Source organism: Onthophagus taurus, chromosome 1, assembly GCF_036711975.1.
Source record: "Onthophagus taurus isolate NC chromosome 1, IU_Otau_3.0, whole genome shotgun sequence".
In the NCBI taxonomy this organism is placed as follows: domain Eukaryota; kingdom Metazoa; phylum Arthropoda; class Insecta; order Coleoptera; family Scarabaeidae; genus Onthophagus; species Onthophagus taurus.
Genome location: NC_091966.1, coordinates 11,537,873 through 11,556,998, shown reverse-complemented (window position 1 = coordinate 11,556,998; position 19,126 = coordinate 11,537,873). Strand labels below are relative to the sequence as shown.

Here is a 19,126-nt window from a genome sequence, read left to right as displayed (position 1 = left end):
AATAAGCATGTATGAAAGCTGTCTAAAATCAAGTGAAATGCGAAAAAAAATTATGGATAAACAATTAAATCTACATGGATATTGCAACAGACTAAACATATGAATAAAGATCAACATTTGCTGAACAGCAGTATCTTACCAAATAGTTTACATTACAATGGTAAAAAATTAATATTCTTTATCATAAACTTTATTTTATTATAAGTTTAGATTCCAATGAATGCAATATCTAGTCATCACAAGCATTATTTACTTTTCTACCATCAGTATCGAGTCTTCTGCAAGCAGCAAGTAGTGTTCTATTAACGAAGTCTAATGTCTGTATATTGTAACTGGCAGCAAAAACCAGTCTTCTATAAGCAGCATCACATTTTCCATTAGTAGTATCTAGTGTTTTGTAAACATTACCTAATCTTCTAGCAGCTGTAAGTAATGTTTTGGAAACAGTGTAAACATACTACACAATGCAGTGCTTCAATATTTCTACACCAGCTTACAATAATCCACCCTTCAGGTTTTTCAGGCAATTTATTGATTCACTCCCACATTCAAATCACAACATAGAGGGCACTCAAAAAACTTATGGTTATGAAACTGCATCTGTTAAACTGCAAAACGGGACAATTGCTGAGTTAAGCAAATGGAGTCGTTTTGCGGTTGGAAGACTGTTGGTATGCCTATTTCCCGAGCAATTTTCCTTTATTTATGACACACAGGTATTGTTGCCGTCTTTCAAGCGTGAATTGAAAATCCATGACAGCAGCCAGAGGTGATCCTCTCTCTATTTAGAGCTAAAATAGATTGCCAACTATCTGTATTAATAGTAAATTTTTTATTGCGACTAATTTCGCCTATTCATCAAATATCATCGCTAGATGATAGTTTTCCATAGTTCATAAGAGAAGACATCTGATCCTGCACCAGTTGATCTATTTCAATCGTTACTGCAAATTTCAAACAAGATAGGTGAGATATTTTCTTAACAGTAACACAAAGTAACACACCCAAGTAATTAATTTATAGCACCCCATAAATGTGTTATTGTAGAAATGGTAGGTTTAGGTTTTCCATTGCTGATAAACTGAAATAGCACAGGATTGCTACCTACAGCTTTTTAGACTCTATTATCAAGGACTTTCCACAATTATTTTAAATCACTTTAAATCAGCTAATCCATGTTGAGGTTGCACAAAAAAAAGTAGAGGTGGTACCCATTTTCATGCAATCACAAAGAATAGGAGCGACATTGTTCTTTATCAAAGCCTCTTTAAAACCGAAGAAGGTCGCCTAATCAGAACCGTCCTCTATATCTATACCATGGTGGACATTTAGAGTCCAACATCTTTCTGACAAAACTAGTTGCAAATTGAAGAGTTGTGAGTGGGGACTTACACTGAGTATAGGCAGTTGGTTCAAAAAGTACATTCTACATTTTAGTTATTTCTGTTTTACCACTACTTTTGCTGAGATAGACGTTAATTTCACAATTAATACTTTTTCAGATTATTCCAAGCTTATTTCTTCACTAAAAGTACGCATTTTATTTTCTTTTCTATATAAAAACCAACGTGATATTCATTATTCGATTTAATGTTTTTTCATTGAACAATTGAATATGAAGAGATAATCGTGTGCCTCGGGAAATGTAAACGTAGGTTTGGTTATTCTTACTGAGTCGCAAATTTTTCAATGTGAGCTTAATAACTATTTGCTTTTTCGTTCCGCTCTGTTTGTTCCATAAAACGGGCGGGGTAAATATCATTCCATATCACAACTCTGACGGCGCATGTTAATTAAGCAACTTCGATTGCTTTCATTACATGTGTTATTAAAAATAAAACTAATAAATCCTAAAAATCAGTTCGAATGTGACGCATTAACAGTAAGTTGCAGAGTAACCTGAGTTTCAGTATGTTCTAGTAATTTTGGTTTTGAATCGATTTCCCATTAAAGGTTTTTATCAGTAGACCGGCGTGATAGACATTAAAAAATGTCTGTGGTATTAATGCCATATCCTATTTTTAATTACAAAATGAAAATTAAAACGTACTTTGATCAAGCAATAATAATCACAGTCTTTGAGTTTAATCTTCATATTTCCTGGGCAACTGTTCGATTTAAAAAAAATGATAAAGTTTTTGTTGGCACTGAATGTAAATGGGACCGATGTGTAACCCCACACTTTTTCCATAGGGGCCTTTTCAAGTCGTTTACAAACCATTGATTGAAGCGTTGCGTGTTCTAATTCGTGTGATATACTGTAGAAGGTGATGCCTTCATAACTCTGTAATCAAAAAAGCGCTACAAATTTATTTTCTTAAATCTTTTCACAATTTACACTTCTATACTAAGATAACTAAGTAATTGTATTCAGTAATGGGAATAAGCGATAATTATAGTTTCGAAGAAAAGCTCTTACTTGTTAATGACGATTGTCATATTAATCAATCATCAAGAAAATAATAGTGATGGAACAGTTTGAACACATAAGAGTGTATAAATGATACTATTCGAAAAGAAGTTGATATGTGGATTTTACGCATTTTTCTGAAAACTGATGGAAAACTAAAACTTCTATAAGAAATTAAATCAACGATTACTGCATTTAAAACAAATTTTTATTATAGTTTGTAAGCAAGACTTCCGAAGGTACAGCGACAGAAGTAATGCAAAATAGTGAAGGTACCTCTGTTGCTGTACCTTCAGAAGATTGTTGAACGTCCAGACCTTTAAAGTTATTTTATTTACAATATATGGTTTTATTATAATTTTGTGGATTTTGCTGAATCATTCTTTTGTAATTATATCAAGTGGTAAGTTTAGGAATATACAAATAAATGTTAATGAAATATAATAGTAGAAACGATTTCAGGTTTAGAAACGTTTTGAAATCCAAATGGTATATTGTCCAGCACATGAATGAGAACCTTTTTGTTGAATGGAACTATTAGTAGTGATTATATTTTTGTAATGAAAGCGGTTCGGATTACCGCTTGTTTTTAATCGGAGTGGTAAAAAATAAAACGTGGTTTTTGAAAAATATTTCTATGTTTTAAAGTTAACATGACTGTACATTGTGGAAAAGTTTCGTCAGACCTTCAATTGGAAATGGATAGAATTGTGAATCAGCAATTTTTGAAGTATAAATATTTTATAAAATGCTTAATCATTTTACGTGATCAAATTATGTTACCTTAATTTTACAAATTGCTTTCATCTTATATTTATAAACGTTTCAAGGTTGAGGTAAATTGAGTTATTATTGCTTTGATCGTACATTTCAACTGGAATATAAATTAGTTAAATTTTACCGACTCCTTTTACTAAGAATCTACCAACAGTCAAAACCAATCCATTTAACCATAATTAATCATTTTGTTTTCACAAAGTGGCAATTTTTCATGAAGACATTATATGTCTAAGTAGGCTTAAGTGTATCATTAAGTATGCAAGAATTGATTATGTTCGTAACATACACATATGTGTAACATATACATTAGGTAATAACTAATTAATATCTAATAGTATTCCAGGTTTGGCTGAGCTCTAAATTTTTTTTTATTCATAAATTTGCATTACTTCTCCGGTCATGTTCTGGTAGTAGTAACTGGTCATGACAAGGATTTTAATGGAACTCTATTTTATGTACTGTTTGGTTTTTTTGTAGTATTGCTATATCTTAAGGTTCGTCACTTTTATCTCCTTGTCTTTACTTCACACGCAATTTTGTGTTTTGGCACTCATGTTGAATCGACCATGAAGTTAACTTTGTTGCCTAATACCGTCGTTACAACTATTGTCTGTAGAACCCTGATAAACTATTCATCTTCTTCTGTATTAAATATCGTAAGACTTCGAATGTAAACAGAAGCCTTCATTATTGTTGTTATCTACGTTGTCAACTCAAAATTTTATGTTGTAGTCGAAGTAGTTTTTAATTTATCAGGTATAGATTCTTGACGGTCTTATGTATTCTTCCGTTTGTTTTGTCCTAATCAACATTCTACGGGCTACGACTAAGTCAATGCGCTCCTTCACTTTGAAGATTCTTTTCTCTGCATCTCTGTTGTTGTAAAGCGATTTTGCTATACATATTTATATTTTGCTAATACATAAGTAAATAAAATGCACTTCTATCATTCTCTGAATTTGATATGTTCAATGCACTTTAAACAATAAATTCATATTAACCCGGAAGAAATTGTTATACTTATTCATACAAATCATTATTATTACTTCAATATTAAATTGAAAACAAAATATTTTTGGTCGAACTTGTATGTTGTTACTTATCCAGTTATTGCGCTACAATCTTTAATTGTTGTGTGTTATTCATAGAAAAAACGGGGAAGTATTCTCCCCGGGACATTCTCGTAAAAGTTAGCCAACTGTTTATGTAAATAGCCAAATACAACCAGATATAATCGTGAAACTCCTAGCTAAGGGCGAGCTCCAGGAGGATTTCGCCGTGTAAAGGGGACAATTGGCAGTGCAAAGAAGTTCTTCTACACCTACTTGTAACTGAAACACCTCTTTAAAAAAAGAAATAGTCTTGGTAGGTATATGTCTTTTTATCACTTGTGTTTTTCACAACATGAGTTATCAAAGAGTCAATCAAGAAAGAATTTGCAATCAAAACATGCTGGGGAAAGCATGGTGCTTATCGCCATATTATACTCTTATTTTTATTTATAAGTTTTTAACGTTTTGATATTTTAGATATATTAATAATAGACTTAAAATGGATTGATGTAATCGACGAAATTTATAAAAATATTCAATACAACATAGACAACTTCAATATGCGTATTTGTTTAGGATTATGTTTAGGAAATTGTTTAGTTTGGTTATTGTTTAGGAAATTAATCTGACAATATTTTTACTCATTCTGCCCACAAATTGTTGAATTATCGGATAATTTCACTTATTACTTAATATACCTTTTTAAATCTTACGCCCACCTAAACCAAATAGTAATAAAATTACAATCGGAGTCAGCAAGAATGTAATGACACCAATAATAGTAGGAAATATAAAAAAATGCAGACAATTACTTGAATCCTTTGAAAAATACATTCAAGAATATTAGTAGATGCGTTATGATAGCTTTAAGACCCATAGCAATTGATAGTGAAACATATCGTCTTTTGATAGAATTATAAAATAACAAAATTCACAAATCCAAGTAATTGGCCATTACAATTAGTACCCCAATTGCAACCCGGACATTATAGTTTGTGACCAAATATTTGTTATCAAGCTTGGATGCTACAAATAATCTATAATGAAGGAGTAATGGAGTAAGGCACTACTAGACATGTTGGTTTTAACATTCGAGCCAAACCATGGAAAGAAAGACATGATATAAGTTATATACTTCGTTGTAGAATAGAAAGTGGAATAATTGCCAAGCCTTTGAACATACTCAGAAATATTCTAATTGAGAACCAAATTGTATAAAGTATATCGGAAAGAGCTTAACTTGACATTGCATTAAACCGGATAATAAAATATTCATATGTATACATTGTGGCGAAACACATCTAGCTAATTACAAAGGATAAAATCAACAACAAGCAAAAGGTGTCCAAGATATGAAGCAGGTCACATGAAATCTAAAAACACTAATCAAACGCAGAAGCATAAAATTGTAAATGACATATAGAGATCATTGTATACAATCCGAGAAGACTGAGTAAACTTATCTTTATCGAGTGTACTCTTCCATTAACTTCCACTAACTAATTGTAACCAGTAAGCAACGTCAATCATTGAGAATAGCATTCAAGTATTTTTAGATACTGAAGATATTGATGTCTTATTTCCGAAACATAGTTTACCATTCAATCTTATGTTGTGTTTAGTAGATATACAACTATACAATGCTCCAAGCAAAAACTACCTTTCCTACATACATAGTACACATTGATTGTATGCTTGTATAATATTAGAAATCAAAATCTAAGTAACATTGTTGGGCTTCCTAATAAAAAGATACATTTCAAGCTTTACCTTTGATATCGGGATGTGGCCACATTTTATAATTTGAAGGTTTATGTATAATTGAACTAGAAAAAATAAATTGTTTATAATTTTGTTTTTAAAACCAATCGATCAAAAAATGACTACGCAGTATAAATTATACGAAATTGGATAGAATGACCTTTACAGTTCACAATTGACTGTTACGCAATTTGTTATGACTATTAAAGCAACTGGTTAATAACTTAATGGTTTATGGTAATTAAATATACAATCACGTTTTATATTTTTAAATTGAAAGAATTAATTTTATTTAAATAGCAAATTTAGTTTTGTGACTTTACAAACAGAACTATTATTATTGTCCAAAAATGTCTAATCTATCGATAGATAACTCAACTCTTACAAAAATACTTTCTGTAATAAACCTGTAATAATAATTCATAATTTACATTATTACGTTTTAATCAATTTCAATGGATGTTCAAATCTTCGCTTAATTTATCGATATATTCAAAGATGTTATCGATAATCTCCTGAGCCTCTTCTCTACTATCCACAATATTATCTTTCACCGATAGGGCTAATTGAAAACGATCAAGATTTGTAATTACGTGCAATATAAAACCTAAACAAAAATGTTCACATTAATATATAAATTAACAGTCTTTAATAATTAATACACGTACTTGTGCTGTGGAAAAATGTATTAAATGCCACTACTGCATCTATTTCATAATCATCTAGTGCTAATGCATTTACTGCTCCAACATTAGTAATTAACGCTGTTATATTCATAAGATTTGTGAAATATGTTAATACAGGAGCAGGTAAAATATAACATAAGCTTGAAATTGCATGGATTTCCTTAAATTCATATTCCTTTTAACAACTATTCTGATGTTTTGTAACAGGATATTACATTTTATGGATACTTACCAAACTGTCAGCAGAGTATTTAGCTTTAAGAACTTCTACTCCCAGAGTATTGAGCTGATCAAGCGTTGTTGACGTTTTCTTCGTGTTAACAGGTGTATTAATCAGAAGTGCTGATATGTCATTAGTAAGATTTTTGTAATTGTATGTTCCATTAATCATTTTAACTAAATCTTCATTTATCGATCTCATTAGAAGACATGTCGTATATTTGGTCATAGTTTTATCTCTTTTCAGCAAAACTTTTACAAGGCTAGCAGTTAATCCCGCCATTAATATTTCCGTAAAACCTACTCCAAGTTCATTTTTTAATTTTTTCACTAAAGGTACATATTTTGTTTTATCTTCTATATAAAAAGCAACGTGACGGTCTTTGTTGGGAACGTCAAATGCTAATTCATCTTTTCCACAAGTTAAAAGGTTCCGATAAATATAAGCGTTGTCAAATGCAAATTTAGGGGATGATGTATATTTCGTGTGTAGTGTCATAGGTATTGCTTTTTCTTGTACCAGAAATTCCTTTAATAACCCTAACATAGAAGTAGCATCTGCTAAACAATGTCTAAAGACAAACATTACCGCTATATGTTTTTTCGTTTCACTTTGATTGTTCCATAACACAGGTTGCGTAAATATCTCTGCATACCACAACCTTTTTTGATTGCAAACATAATTCATGTTATTCTTGTCAACGTGATCAAGTAATTCGTTTCGGGTTATATAGTTTTTGCCATTGATATTAGTAAAAACGCAACAGTCTTTGGAGCTAACTTGATTCTTGAAGTAAAAGGGATATCCCAAACATTTTTCTACGGTACAAGAAAATTTGTAAGAACTGTTATGTATCCTTTTAAACAATTCTTCTAATCGTTTGTTAATAATCGCATCAACATCATTACGTTTCAAAATCAACAAAACCGAAGCAGATACTTTTTCAGTTGTGCACTCAAAAATAGGATCTTGGCCTTTTAATCTACCACCATAATTTTTACCCAATTTCCACATTAACCACAAATCCATTCCACATAAGAATGTTTGTATTATTAGAAATAAAATAGCAAGAAATATCATAATTATAATTGATAATGCTAAAAGACATGTTTGTATTAGTAACCCTACAGGAAATGGTTTTTTCTTTATAAATCCTGGTGTTATTCCCAACCAATTCTAAAATAGTGTACGAAAGATGTGTACGATAAGTCAATGAAATACAAAAACTTACCTTAATTAAACAATATATCGATATGAACACATAAGAAATAATTTTCATGATGTCGTCTGTATCGCTTATAAGTTTAATCAGAAGGTAACAAAGTTTTCGCTACAATTTATCTATACAGGTGAGGTGAAAATAATTAAATAATAAGTTTCTCATTTCTCATAACATATCGCAAAAACTCGTTTTGTTTAATAACGGTTATTTCAGATTTTCAAATCAATACCAATCTGACTACTATGTTAATAATGGCAACGTATTAAAATAATTGTTTAATAGTTTTGCTGTAATTGGTTACTTAAATGCGTAAACATTGTATTTATTTTGTTGTGTTGAAACAGCAATAAAAAATTTTAATTTTGACTTCAATTCTGACTTAATAATTATATAATATATTACTTGAATAGATGAGAAAATTGATCCATTAAGCAAGTGATGAAAATGTTAAAATTGCTGTGTTAGCTGCAGTGATCCATTATCCTAATTTTACTACGCGGGAAATATTTCGGGATTCAGGATATATTTAGAGCGTCATAAATATTATCCTTATCACATGCCTTTGCAGCAAGATCTGATGCCCATTTTCAAAATCATTTAACTTTTTTTTTGTGGATATGTCAACAAATAGAGCAAAACGCAAATTGGCCCTACATCACTGACGACAATTTGAATGATATAATGTACAAAGACTTATTTTCGAAAATAATTTACGGGGACCAAAGTTTAGAAGTGTGACAGCACATGCAATTTCAACATAAAAGTTGTTTTGCACAGTATTCGGTAGCTTCTCATGTTTAATTCGAATATTAATAGTAACATTATATTAACTGCTAGATTTCTTTCGGTGGGGTTAACTAGGGGTGTTATGGATATGAAATTTCGGATACGGATTGGATACGGATTTAGGAACGGTTATTATACCGGATACGGTTACGGATACGGATAATAAATTATTTCGGATTACCCGTTAGTTTCGGATAATTTCGGTTACGGATATTAATAATTTAAAGAATTTCAAAAGTAAAATACAAATAGGTAATAAAGTGGTTTTATTTATAAGTTTTTTGGCAGGAATCTCAATCAGTCTGTGAGTAATTATTTATTACAGCTATTTAAAATAAAAATGAATATAAATAATTATATTGAGTATTATCTAAAACACCTAAAATGAAAATGTAATAACAAAATTATTACTTATACTGAATCAGTAATTTCGTATTCAAAGAAAATAATAAAATCAGAATTAAATTTAGTCAATTAGGCTGAGCCCCTATCCGATATTATCCGAAACTTTTATTTCGGAGTCGGTTACGGTTACGGATGATTTTTTATATCGGATATCCGATAGTTTCGGTTACGGTTACGGAGCTCCCTAACATCCCTACTCAGAACATTCCCGATATATAAAAAGACTATGATGTGTTGAAAAACATCTAAACGCTCAAAGGTTAAGGAAAAGAAAACGGGTATTTTTGGGTAAATTCGGCTTGCTCACAAGAACAAGTGTGGCTACTATAATTAAGCTTGTGTTTTAAAGTTAACGCACATTTAAATGTGAACAAGTACGAAGAAAACTTACTTATCTAACAGCAAAATGATAGTGCGTCACTAAACGACTTGGGAATTTCAAGTAACTTTTGATCAAAACTTGTCGCGAAAAATCTCAACTTTTCATACATATTAGTGATTTTTATAAAAAGAGCGTTATAAATTCCTTGAGCATGGTGTTTTCTGCTACTATCAATAAAACTCTATTTGTTGAGCTTTATTAGGTTATATTTATAACAAAGACATACATACATTCAACTTATTTCATAAAAATGTGTGCGGTCAATGTGCAACCGTTATTGTCAATCAAAATGAATGACATACTTCCGATTTAACATTTGTAAAATAATTTTATAACCTATATTTACAAAACCCAATCAGATTTATAAAAAACAAATCTATTGTAACTTGTTTTTAGTAATACTTGATTTTCGAATAATAATTGGAAACCTTCCACGTTTGCATTTACAATTTTTTTTTTACGGAAACATACCACACGTCATATATAAACTATTAACTGGAATGAAAAATTGACCGTGTAAAATCAAAAATTCATCTATGCCAAATCTGGAGGTGAGAATGCATGAAGCATATTAGAACAAATATTGGCTAAACGGAATATGGTGGTCTAAATAAATAAGGAACTCCACTTAACTCAGAATATACCAGTTTATAATAGAATATATTATATTGTATTGCTCGGAAATTTGGGAAATTTCAAAAAATATGACTGGCGGCTACAAGCCTCTCCAACAAAGCTGCAGAATATCTAGATTCTAGCACGTAACAAATAACGTCATTAAAGAAATAATGAATCGTAAATATTGAATAGTTTTAAAAAGTTTTATTGTTCAAATCCCTGCAGAAATGCTAAAAGTGAGTCCAGTAAAGTCACGTATTAGCACCAGCTATACGTTTCTATTACAAACATAAATTCGTATTTAACGTTAAAGTTCGTAAAGCTGGGAATATTGTCGATAAAAATATTATGAACATTTTCTGGAAAAATCCCTGAAACAAATTCAACGATTTATTTATATTCTTTGCCAAATCTTTAGGGCGATTCAATTTTCTCAGACATGTTTAAAAAGTTATAAAATCATCAATGATTTCTTTAAATATTTATTCGCTATATAAATACCTATGTGTAGAATAAATATTAACAATGGATACTAAGCATCCAATAACTCTGGTTTAAATCTTTATAATGCCTGCATCAAATCTCCATCATGTCCATATATCATCTCTATATCATGTCTTCGCCAAATTCTTGTTAACTCACGTCTGCGCAAAGACAAAACTCCATTTAGTCCACAGAAAGACTTGAAAAGGCTTACAATTTCAGTACAGTCGTTTTTTAAGATGTGTTAAGTTCTCGTTGCCATATACATCAAATCTTCATTGTTCCTTTGATATGATTGATCCATTCTTCATTGCATTGTCAAAACTTCCTTGTGTCTACATCTTGACAACTCCGTATGTAGTTTTTCATCAAGTCAGCTTCAAGATTATATAATTCATCTATCCGGTACTAACATTAATGCTGAATCTAAGAGTACATCAGACTCCAGCAAGATGACCCGTTGCGTCTTTTGACTTGGTATATGCATTAAGACACTATAATTTATTCGAAATCTCTATGAGACCTGCACCAAGTGTTTATAATGTCTGTATCGAGACAACTCGATATAAAATCAACATTATCTCTGCATTAAATCCTTCTTATGGTTCTATCAAATCAAGTCTATACACTCTCAAGTATGCATCAAATTTTCGTCATATTCCTATCACGTCTGCATCACAAGATAGTTCAAGGTCTCAAAACGTCTCCATATTGCGATTAAATTTGCATCAATTCTTTAGAAACTATCAAATCTATTTCATCTTCAAACTTAATAAGTGAAGTAAACCATCATTACTTATTATCAATAATTTCTACCATGCCTCCAACTAGTTGCTTTTATATAAAGTCAGCACACTTGTTCCTACGGGAATATCTGAAAAGTACAGTTTACTCCATTCGACTGACTTTTTTTGGATGAACTAAGTCAGAATCCAAGATGATGAGAATTCCCGAAAAAGATAAAGACCGAGCAAAGAGTATCAATAATAAAATGGTGGAATTAGAATTTCTTGCTTTGAATATTATTCCAAATAAATAGCAAAACGGGTAAGTCTTAATTACCGGATACCGACGGAGTAACAAAAATATAAGTTCGTAGGCTTACACGACCGGTGTTATTGGCATTAACTAAAACTACAAGTGTTCGAGTTATACAACACTGTTGAACATACTCTAATTAAAAATCAATAGGATTGTCATGCGATGCTCGAGTAAATGTTTTCCTTCTACAAAAACAATTTCGCGGCAAACTATTATTACGAATAATTGTGCATCTTAGTAAGCAAATATTTGTTAAATTTCTTGAAACTAGCTGCTGTTTTTGACAAAAAGTTTAATACCTTGGTATTGTTGACTTCAATGGAATGAGAACTTCGGAATGAGACTTCAATTGAGGCTCAATATGTTTTGACATTTCTGTACCTGCTTCACAATCATAAAGTCTTGAATTTAATAACTAATTTAATAATGGGTGGTGCTATTTGATTGAAATTTAATATTTAGCGATTAATTATTATTAACTGAAAATCTACAACAAAGGCGAATAAACTACTGAATATGAAAAACATTGTTACGGACTCCAGAATCCTCGAAATTCGTAGATACAAAAAAACCTCAAAATCGTCTTTTTTCTATTCCACTACTTTCTCTTGTATGTCACGTGTACGAAAAATTAAAAAGCTATTCAAGCACATGTTCGCTTGCATTGGTGTGACGTTCTATTGGCTTAAAGTTGTTCAAGTAAACAGTCAAATTTATGGCACGTAAACCAGTGGTAGTGGCCGCACAAGAAACGGCCACGTATGTACGTGTACAATGGTCGAGTCAAACAATGGCACAGACCTTTGCAGTTCAAATGCTCCCACTCCGGTAAACAATGAAGCAAAACTCGGGGTAATTAGCGGGACCGGTGTACAGGAAACGGGCGGAGCTGTATTCTAATTATGAAAGTTAAGAGAGCCAAGTTGCCCGCGTAAATTTTACGTATTGTGATAACGGAAGCGAAGTTAGGAAGTTTTTCGGTTATCTCCGCCACTTCTTTTCTATTATCTACTAGTTTAACCCAGAACGAAGCCGGAAACGCTGATATTGAGCGCCGATTCTTCCCATTTGTTTTGGCTATCTAGAATTTCTTCGATATAGACTTCTCCAAAACTATAAATTGTATAATAATACATATACCGCGTAAAAACCTGATGTTACAACAAGCTACTGTTATATTAACATTCCGCTTTTTCTTTCTATTTGCATTTATACACGTTTACATTTTCAACAAAAAATACTAGTTGTACTAGTGTAACGTTTTGTAAAATACCTTCTATAAAAGCCAAGCCGAAGTGTATAAGCTTTTTTTCCAGACGAATTCAGTCGGAATTTGCATGCGAAGGGCAAAAAAGGGAGAAAGGATACCGCGGTCTGGACAGTTGTGTGCTTCCCATCTGTTACAGGACAACGACGGAGGTTGTTTAAATTTTTTTGTCCGTGTCCGCCGAACCAAGGTAGACGTTCCCTTGGAAACTTCCAAAGAGATTTTAATTACGCACCTGTCTCTTTTACGAACAACCCTTTGGATTCCGCATTGCGCTCTAAGACATGAAAAACTTTTCAGGTTTAGGTTGGAAAAGATTTACTTAAAATGTCTAAGAGTTGTAGAAAGAAGTCTTGTTTGTTAAAACAGTTTTTTTTTATACTTTTCTTATCGAACATTTAATGGTTTGAACGTTCTACTTTGTCGTAATGTGTGAGTAAAAACATAAATGGTTTTATCGATTTCTATTTTATATCAGAGCGGTGAGCACTTGCTTTTTATGTGAGCTCTGATAAACTTCGTAGCGCCACTTAAACTAGGAACCAGCCGGTAAATTTGCGCAAAGCGGCTCGTTATTATTGGTAATATGTCGGCTGCTCCTCTAATAGCTCTCGTTTCCGCTCTTGCGAATCCTCTATTCCAGTAATTATTAAGAGAGGATCGTTACAATATCAACCCATCGTTGGAAATGTATATCTATAAAAATATTTCCTAACTAAACGATGCGGAAGAATCCGATTGTAGAAGGACAGAAAATAAAGTGAAACTCTGGAAAACACTTAAAATTTTTATACATTCTAACAAAACCAAAGTTTGGAAGGGCGTTTCTTTTGTGATAGTTACGGGCGCTTATTCTTTCCCGATTCAAACGAGCTTCCTTTAACATTTTTGCCCGTCGAAATTGATAGGGGTGCATCCCTTGTTCTAATGGCCCGAGCTGAAGCACTATTTCAACGGCTTTACTGCACCGGGATTTTAAAACTGGAACGTCTCGGAAATTACTCTGAACTTCTGTTTGCTTCGCTCGCGTTCGCTCCGCTGCATGCAAATTGTAACGGCCGTAACAGGTTGTTAGAGAGAATTGTCTGTTACCCAGCTGCTATACCTTTATTAAGGTTATATTTTAAATGTTTTGTTTGAACTACTGAAAATTAAACGCTTAGACGATTTGTAAATGTTCAACACTTGTAGTGTTTATAAACATGATAAAAACTATTTTTTTGCAAATAACAGCATTTAGAAGCAGAACATTCTAGAGGGAGTGTAAATTATGAGTTTGTATTAGGCTTCTAAAAAAAGGATACACAATGAGTAATTGTTGTGGAAACAACGTAACACCAAGGTTAAATATTACGATATCATAAATTTGCTTTTGTTAATGGACGGTTCTCTAACGAATTTTTTTTTTTTGGATTTTCTGACATTTAGTCTGTTTTCGCAATATATACTTGGCCATAAAATATTGACGTATAATTAGTACAAATGTTCATTTTTTTATCGACATAGCACAGGCGTGGCAAAATGGGGATTTATTCCGTGTCATCTAGGATTTACGGTGCGCAATTTTTCTATTGGCGTGAAGCAGTTAGTCTGCACTTCGAACCCCATTTGTCATGCTCCTGTGAGTATTAAGTGATAATATATTGCAATGTCGTAAAATATAGTAGAAGGCAACGTCCTCTTCTAACGTGTTTTATGCATTTTATTACACTTTAAAATATATCGACTAACCTTAGCGATGTAAAGACTTTTTTATCAACGTCATTTCAAAATTAATAGTAAAGTTAGGAGATTGTGGATGTAAATTTTGTTAATATGCTTTATGTTCTTGATATATAAAGATATTTTATACACCTTTAGAACAAAGCGATGCATCTCTTTTATGTTCCCTGTTTTCATTACGTTTATGACAATAAGTTATGCGTCAGTAGTCTTCTTGCTCTTCATTCAAGACAAAGTGTATTTATTATTATACCCTGGAAAATCGTTTACAGTGTCTCTCATCGCCTACGTTCCACGTAGCACGACGTCGAGGCGAAATTATCACCACCTACGTTCGCTCATATATCAAACAAGAACTGGTGAGACGAGGCGCTAAAACGATGTCGAGCGTCGGCGACGAAGACGACAACGACGCCGACGTTTAATATCGCGCGCCCTTTTTACCGACTCGAAATACAACGCCGTTTATTTCCATAAGTGCACTGGCAATATTACGTTTTATTAGATCCTACATATGCTCTCGAAATGTATATTGCATCTTCGTTGTTAGTCCTTGAGATACTTATAAATAAACAAGGCATCTAATTATTAACATATTTCAATGTATTTTATTTCCATTGGAAGTTTTAGAGAAATCATGTTGATCGAAAAGTGAAATTTGATCCTAGATGAAATACTTGTATGATACGCCATGAGTGGAAGTATATTTTCTAATCTAGCAAGGCATCCGATCCGGATTTCTTGAATATTCTTTGGGTAGTACGAAAACGGCAGGATTCGCGTATAAAGGTTTACTGCTGGCAAAATGCAGATTTCGCGCTCGCGTTTTGACGATCCGCCGGCTGTGGCACTGCGCGAACCATAAAACGAATCGGTAACGACGACGGAGAAAAGCTCGCAGTCAGGATATGCGGATTTATCCATTCCAAGCGAAACGTTGCGAAACGCCTGAATGTACTCGTGCAAGTTATTTTGTCGGCACAGGAACAAAAAAACATCTAAAATTTTTATAGCAAATGCAAATATTTTCATCTTCTTACCTTTTATCGTTTTCCGGACAGATAGTACATTTTGTAATACAGTTGATATGTCGGTTTACTATTCGTCATAGGATCACTACACTACGAACTCGATAAGAAAGAGCAGTATACTTGGTATACCAATTACATTTTATATGTTGAAAGCTAAAACATGAATCACAAAAATGTTCGATGATGAATACAATGAATGGAATGTTGCGTCACCTTTATTCATAACCCATACAAAATAATTTAGGTTTATACGATATATTCTCCTTTTAAAATAAAAAACATTATTTTAGAGGTAATTTTAGATAGACATTTTACATGTGACACGACGTGAACGAGATAGGTGGAATTGAAAACGTGTAACAGAGAGGTAGAGAGCTAGTCAAGAGTGGGACATACAACTTGTGGTAGTAGTCGAAACACTACGTTCCCCTTCGATTTTGCAGTTACGGCAATTGAAACGTACGTCGTATGGGGCGCTTACAGGTGAAAATCGTTTTCCAGCCGGTGGAGATTGAATTGGGATTAGAAAAACGTCATTTATCACTTGTTGCGAACGGATCTCACCCCAGTGCACACGATATTGGACTAAAAAGCTTTCCACATGGTGCGATCGATAACCAGTATACAATTTCTATACTGGATATGCAACAATACTATAATACATCACCATAATAATAGAAAACCTAGATAAAACTTCATTTTATCAAAATTCATTTTCAATACTTTAAATTTTTGTAACCCATTTACGTTGTACGAAACATCGAATTTTATTACAATCGAGTACACCAATTATTAGCTAAATACAAGTCGACGAATATGAGTTCCAAGAGAAATTTTTTATCTTCAACACTTTTGTAGAAAATTATTAACATATTTATAGACTTGGTCATATTACTCACAGAACACAACATATTGCTGGCAGAAAACTCGAAATGCCAATGGAAGTTTAGACACTGCTATCAGAAGACCAGATACTTAAGAGAAACTTTTTATCTTCAACACTTTTGTAGAAACTTATAAACATATTTATAGACTTGGTCATATTACTCACAGAACACAATATATTGCTGGCAGAAAACTCGAAATGGCAATGGAAGATTAGACACTGCTATTAGAAGACCAGATACTGCTGACAGAAATATAATTGCCGTTGGTAGAAGACTATATACTGCTAATGGAAGATTAGAAACTATGTTTGCACAAATATGCATTAATTTTTCGTCATTTAAAGGTTTGGTTGATATGAAAAATGACTAAAATTTGATACCTATGAGTCATGTTTATAAAAATATATGTTTAGTTATCCATACTAAAAGTATAATATAGACTTTCTGGAAATAATCAATATAACATGTCACACACCTATATCCATCATACCCCCGATTCTGTCTAATTTGAAAACGGTTCGAGATATCGTCATGATCCAAAAGACGTCGAGTTTTATTTTATTTTATTATCGAATATACATATATCTTGTTGTCTCCATTACAGTGCAAACATTTTGTTCTTTGTCTTTCCTGATTTATACAATCATTGGAATTGGCTGCTTCTGCGTGTTGTTTCAATTTCGACTTCTGCCTTTTTCAATATTACCTGGTTATTTTGATAAAACTGACATTGCAAAGTTTCTATTAATTAATCTTAATTTTTATTTGATTTAATTTACTTTGCATCTTACGTTAGAATCATACATAAATCCTAAAGATAAGCTAAATTCTTTGGATTGCTTGTCGCTAAATGAATGAATTAAAATATGTTTAAATTCTGCATTAAGGGTTAGGTGCTTTGTTTCCCTCACATGCTTTGACAAGTAATCTATCCATAACAGTTATTATGGGCGTTGAAATGCTAATTTTATTGCGTGTTACGGGTGCTGTTCATAAATATTCTTTAATTAGAAATTTACAAGCATTGAAAAGGGAAATACTTATTATAAATAATGATAAATCTAACTGCCACTATTGATCGTACTATTCTTTCTTATTCATAATACTACTCCGATCATTTTTTTTCCTGGTACATACGCTAAATTAAAATTTTATTTGTCATAAGTTTCAGTTTAATGTTTTGTAGTCGAATATTTATGACCTTTATTTAATTTATGATTTTAATTTATAATTATAATAATCAATTTATTATTTACTTGCCGATAAATTCTCTGTAAAAATATTTATATTCTTTTCGAACATATACTAAATGGAAAAATGGATTTTCCGCCGCGATACATTGCACTTTTTTTGTAACCAGTAAATTAATATCCATTGGGCAATGCATCAACACATCGCTCAAAAAAACGGGCACGGGTAGTTTAATTATTAATGCACTCAATTGTTACTCACTCTTGCAATGTGAGTGCCAACATGAGTGCAGCTGGTTTATAATGAAATTCTCCTATTACCTATTTTGTACCAATAGTCACATTAGTTTCCGAAGGGTATTCAAATAATTTGAAGTAAATCTAATACGTTTAATACAGAATAAACGTCAACGATAACGTATCTATTCCAAGAAGATTACTTTTCACAAAAAGTTATGAATGGCAAACTTTCTTATTGTAGTTCACCTTAGGCAATATGTAATGATTCCATTCACATGCTGAACTAATAAAACCCTCTCTTGGCGTGATTCCTTTCTTAGACTTTGTGTGAGCTGTTCAGGTAGTTAATATATTCAAACTGATAAGGTTATAAGGTTATTAAGAGTTTGACGTTGTGTATGTACAGCCATAAAATAAATTTCATCTTTCCAAAGCAACACCGTTGATGATCTCACTTGGTAGAAACGCGGTAACCTTGTACTGTGGATAATTTTCTCCGTCAATAAATAATTGTGTTCTCCCTATAGGCTTTGCTGATGCTATTCTTATTATATTCATTTAATAAAAACCACAAATCCGGACATGTTCGATCATGTCTCCCAACGGGTTAATACACTTTGTGGTTTTAATATGCACACGAACGCAGTACGACTCATATGATAATTAACACTATTATACTATAAGTACGAAGACTTTCACGGCCGGTGTTAATTAAACTAAAACTAGAATATACTCCAGGTCACTTTGAACTTCGAACTTCTTTTTGAAGAATGTTGCAACATGGCATCCGAAACGTTAACTACTCTTCCAAAAGAGGCATGGCTTAACCCGAAAGTTTCTAGTGATAGCGCCAGTGTTAGTTCTAGTTTTAGTTTAACTATTATACTATCCTTGGTGATTTTGTGACGTATAGGTACGAATGTTGTAAACAGTAATTGTAGAC

The 19,126-nt window shown here is 32.2% G+C and overlaps 2 protein-coding genes across 5 annotated transcripts in view; one reads left to right on the top strand and one right to left on the bottom strand.

Moving 5' to 3' along the window:
• Positions 1-19,126, top strand: part of LOC111420512 (sticks and stones) — a 368,860-nt gene that overhangs the window by 60,780 nt on the left and 288,954 nt on the right. The window lies entirely within an intron of this gene.
• LOC111420515 (uncharacterized) lies at positions 6,257-8,251 on the bottom strand. The gene is made up of 4 exons (XM_023053530.2): positions 8,141-8,251; positions 6,922-8,085; positions 6,672-6,849; positions 6,257-6,610 (listed from the first exon to the last, which is right to left on the bottom strand). Exons 1-4 carry the CDS (start codon positions 8,186-8,188, stop codon positions 6,456-6,458), a joined length of 1,545 nt encoding a protein of 514 aa, XP_022909298.2. The 5' UTR covers positions 8,189-8,251; the 3' UTR covers positions 6,257-6,455.

What these genes read in the sequence shown, in the direction of transcription:
- LOC111420515 (XM_023053530.2), bottom strand. Translation starts at nt 8,188, where the DNA reads ATGAAAATTATTTCTTATGTGTTCATATCGATATATTGTTTAATTAAG. An exon ending in CGATATATTGTTTAATTAAG is followed by an intron (nt 8,086 to 8,140) that starts GTAAGTTTTTGT and finishes ACACTATTTTAG; the next exon opens with AATTGGTTGGGAATAACACC. An exon ending in TACATTTTTCCACAGCACAA is followed by an intron (nt 6,611 to 6,671) that starts GTACGTGTATTA and finishes ATTTTTGTTTAG; the next exon opens with GTTTTATATTGCACGTAATT.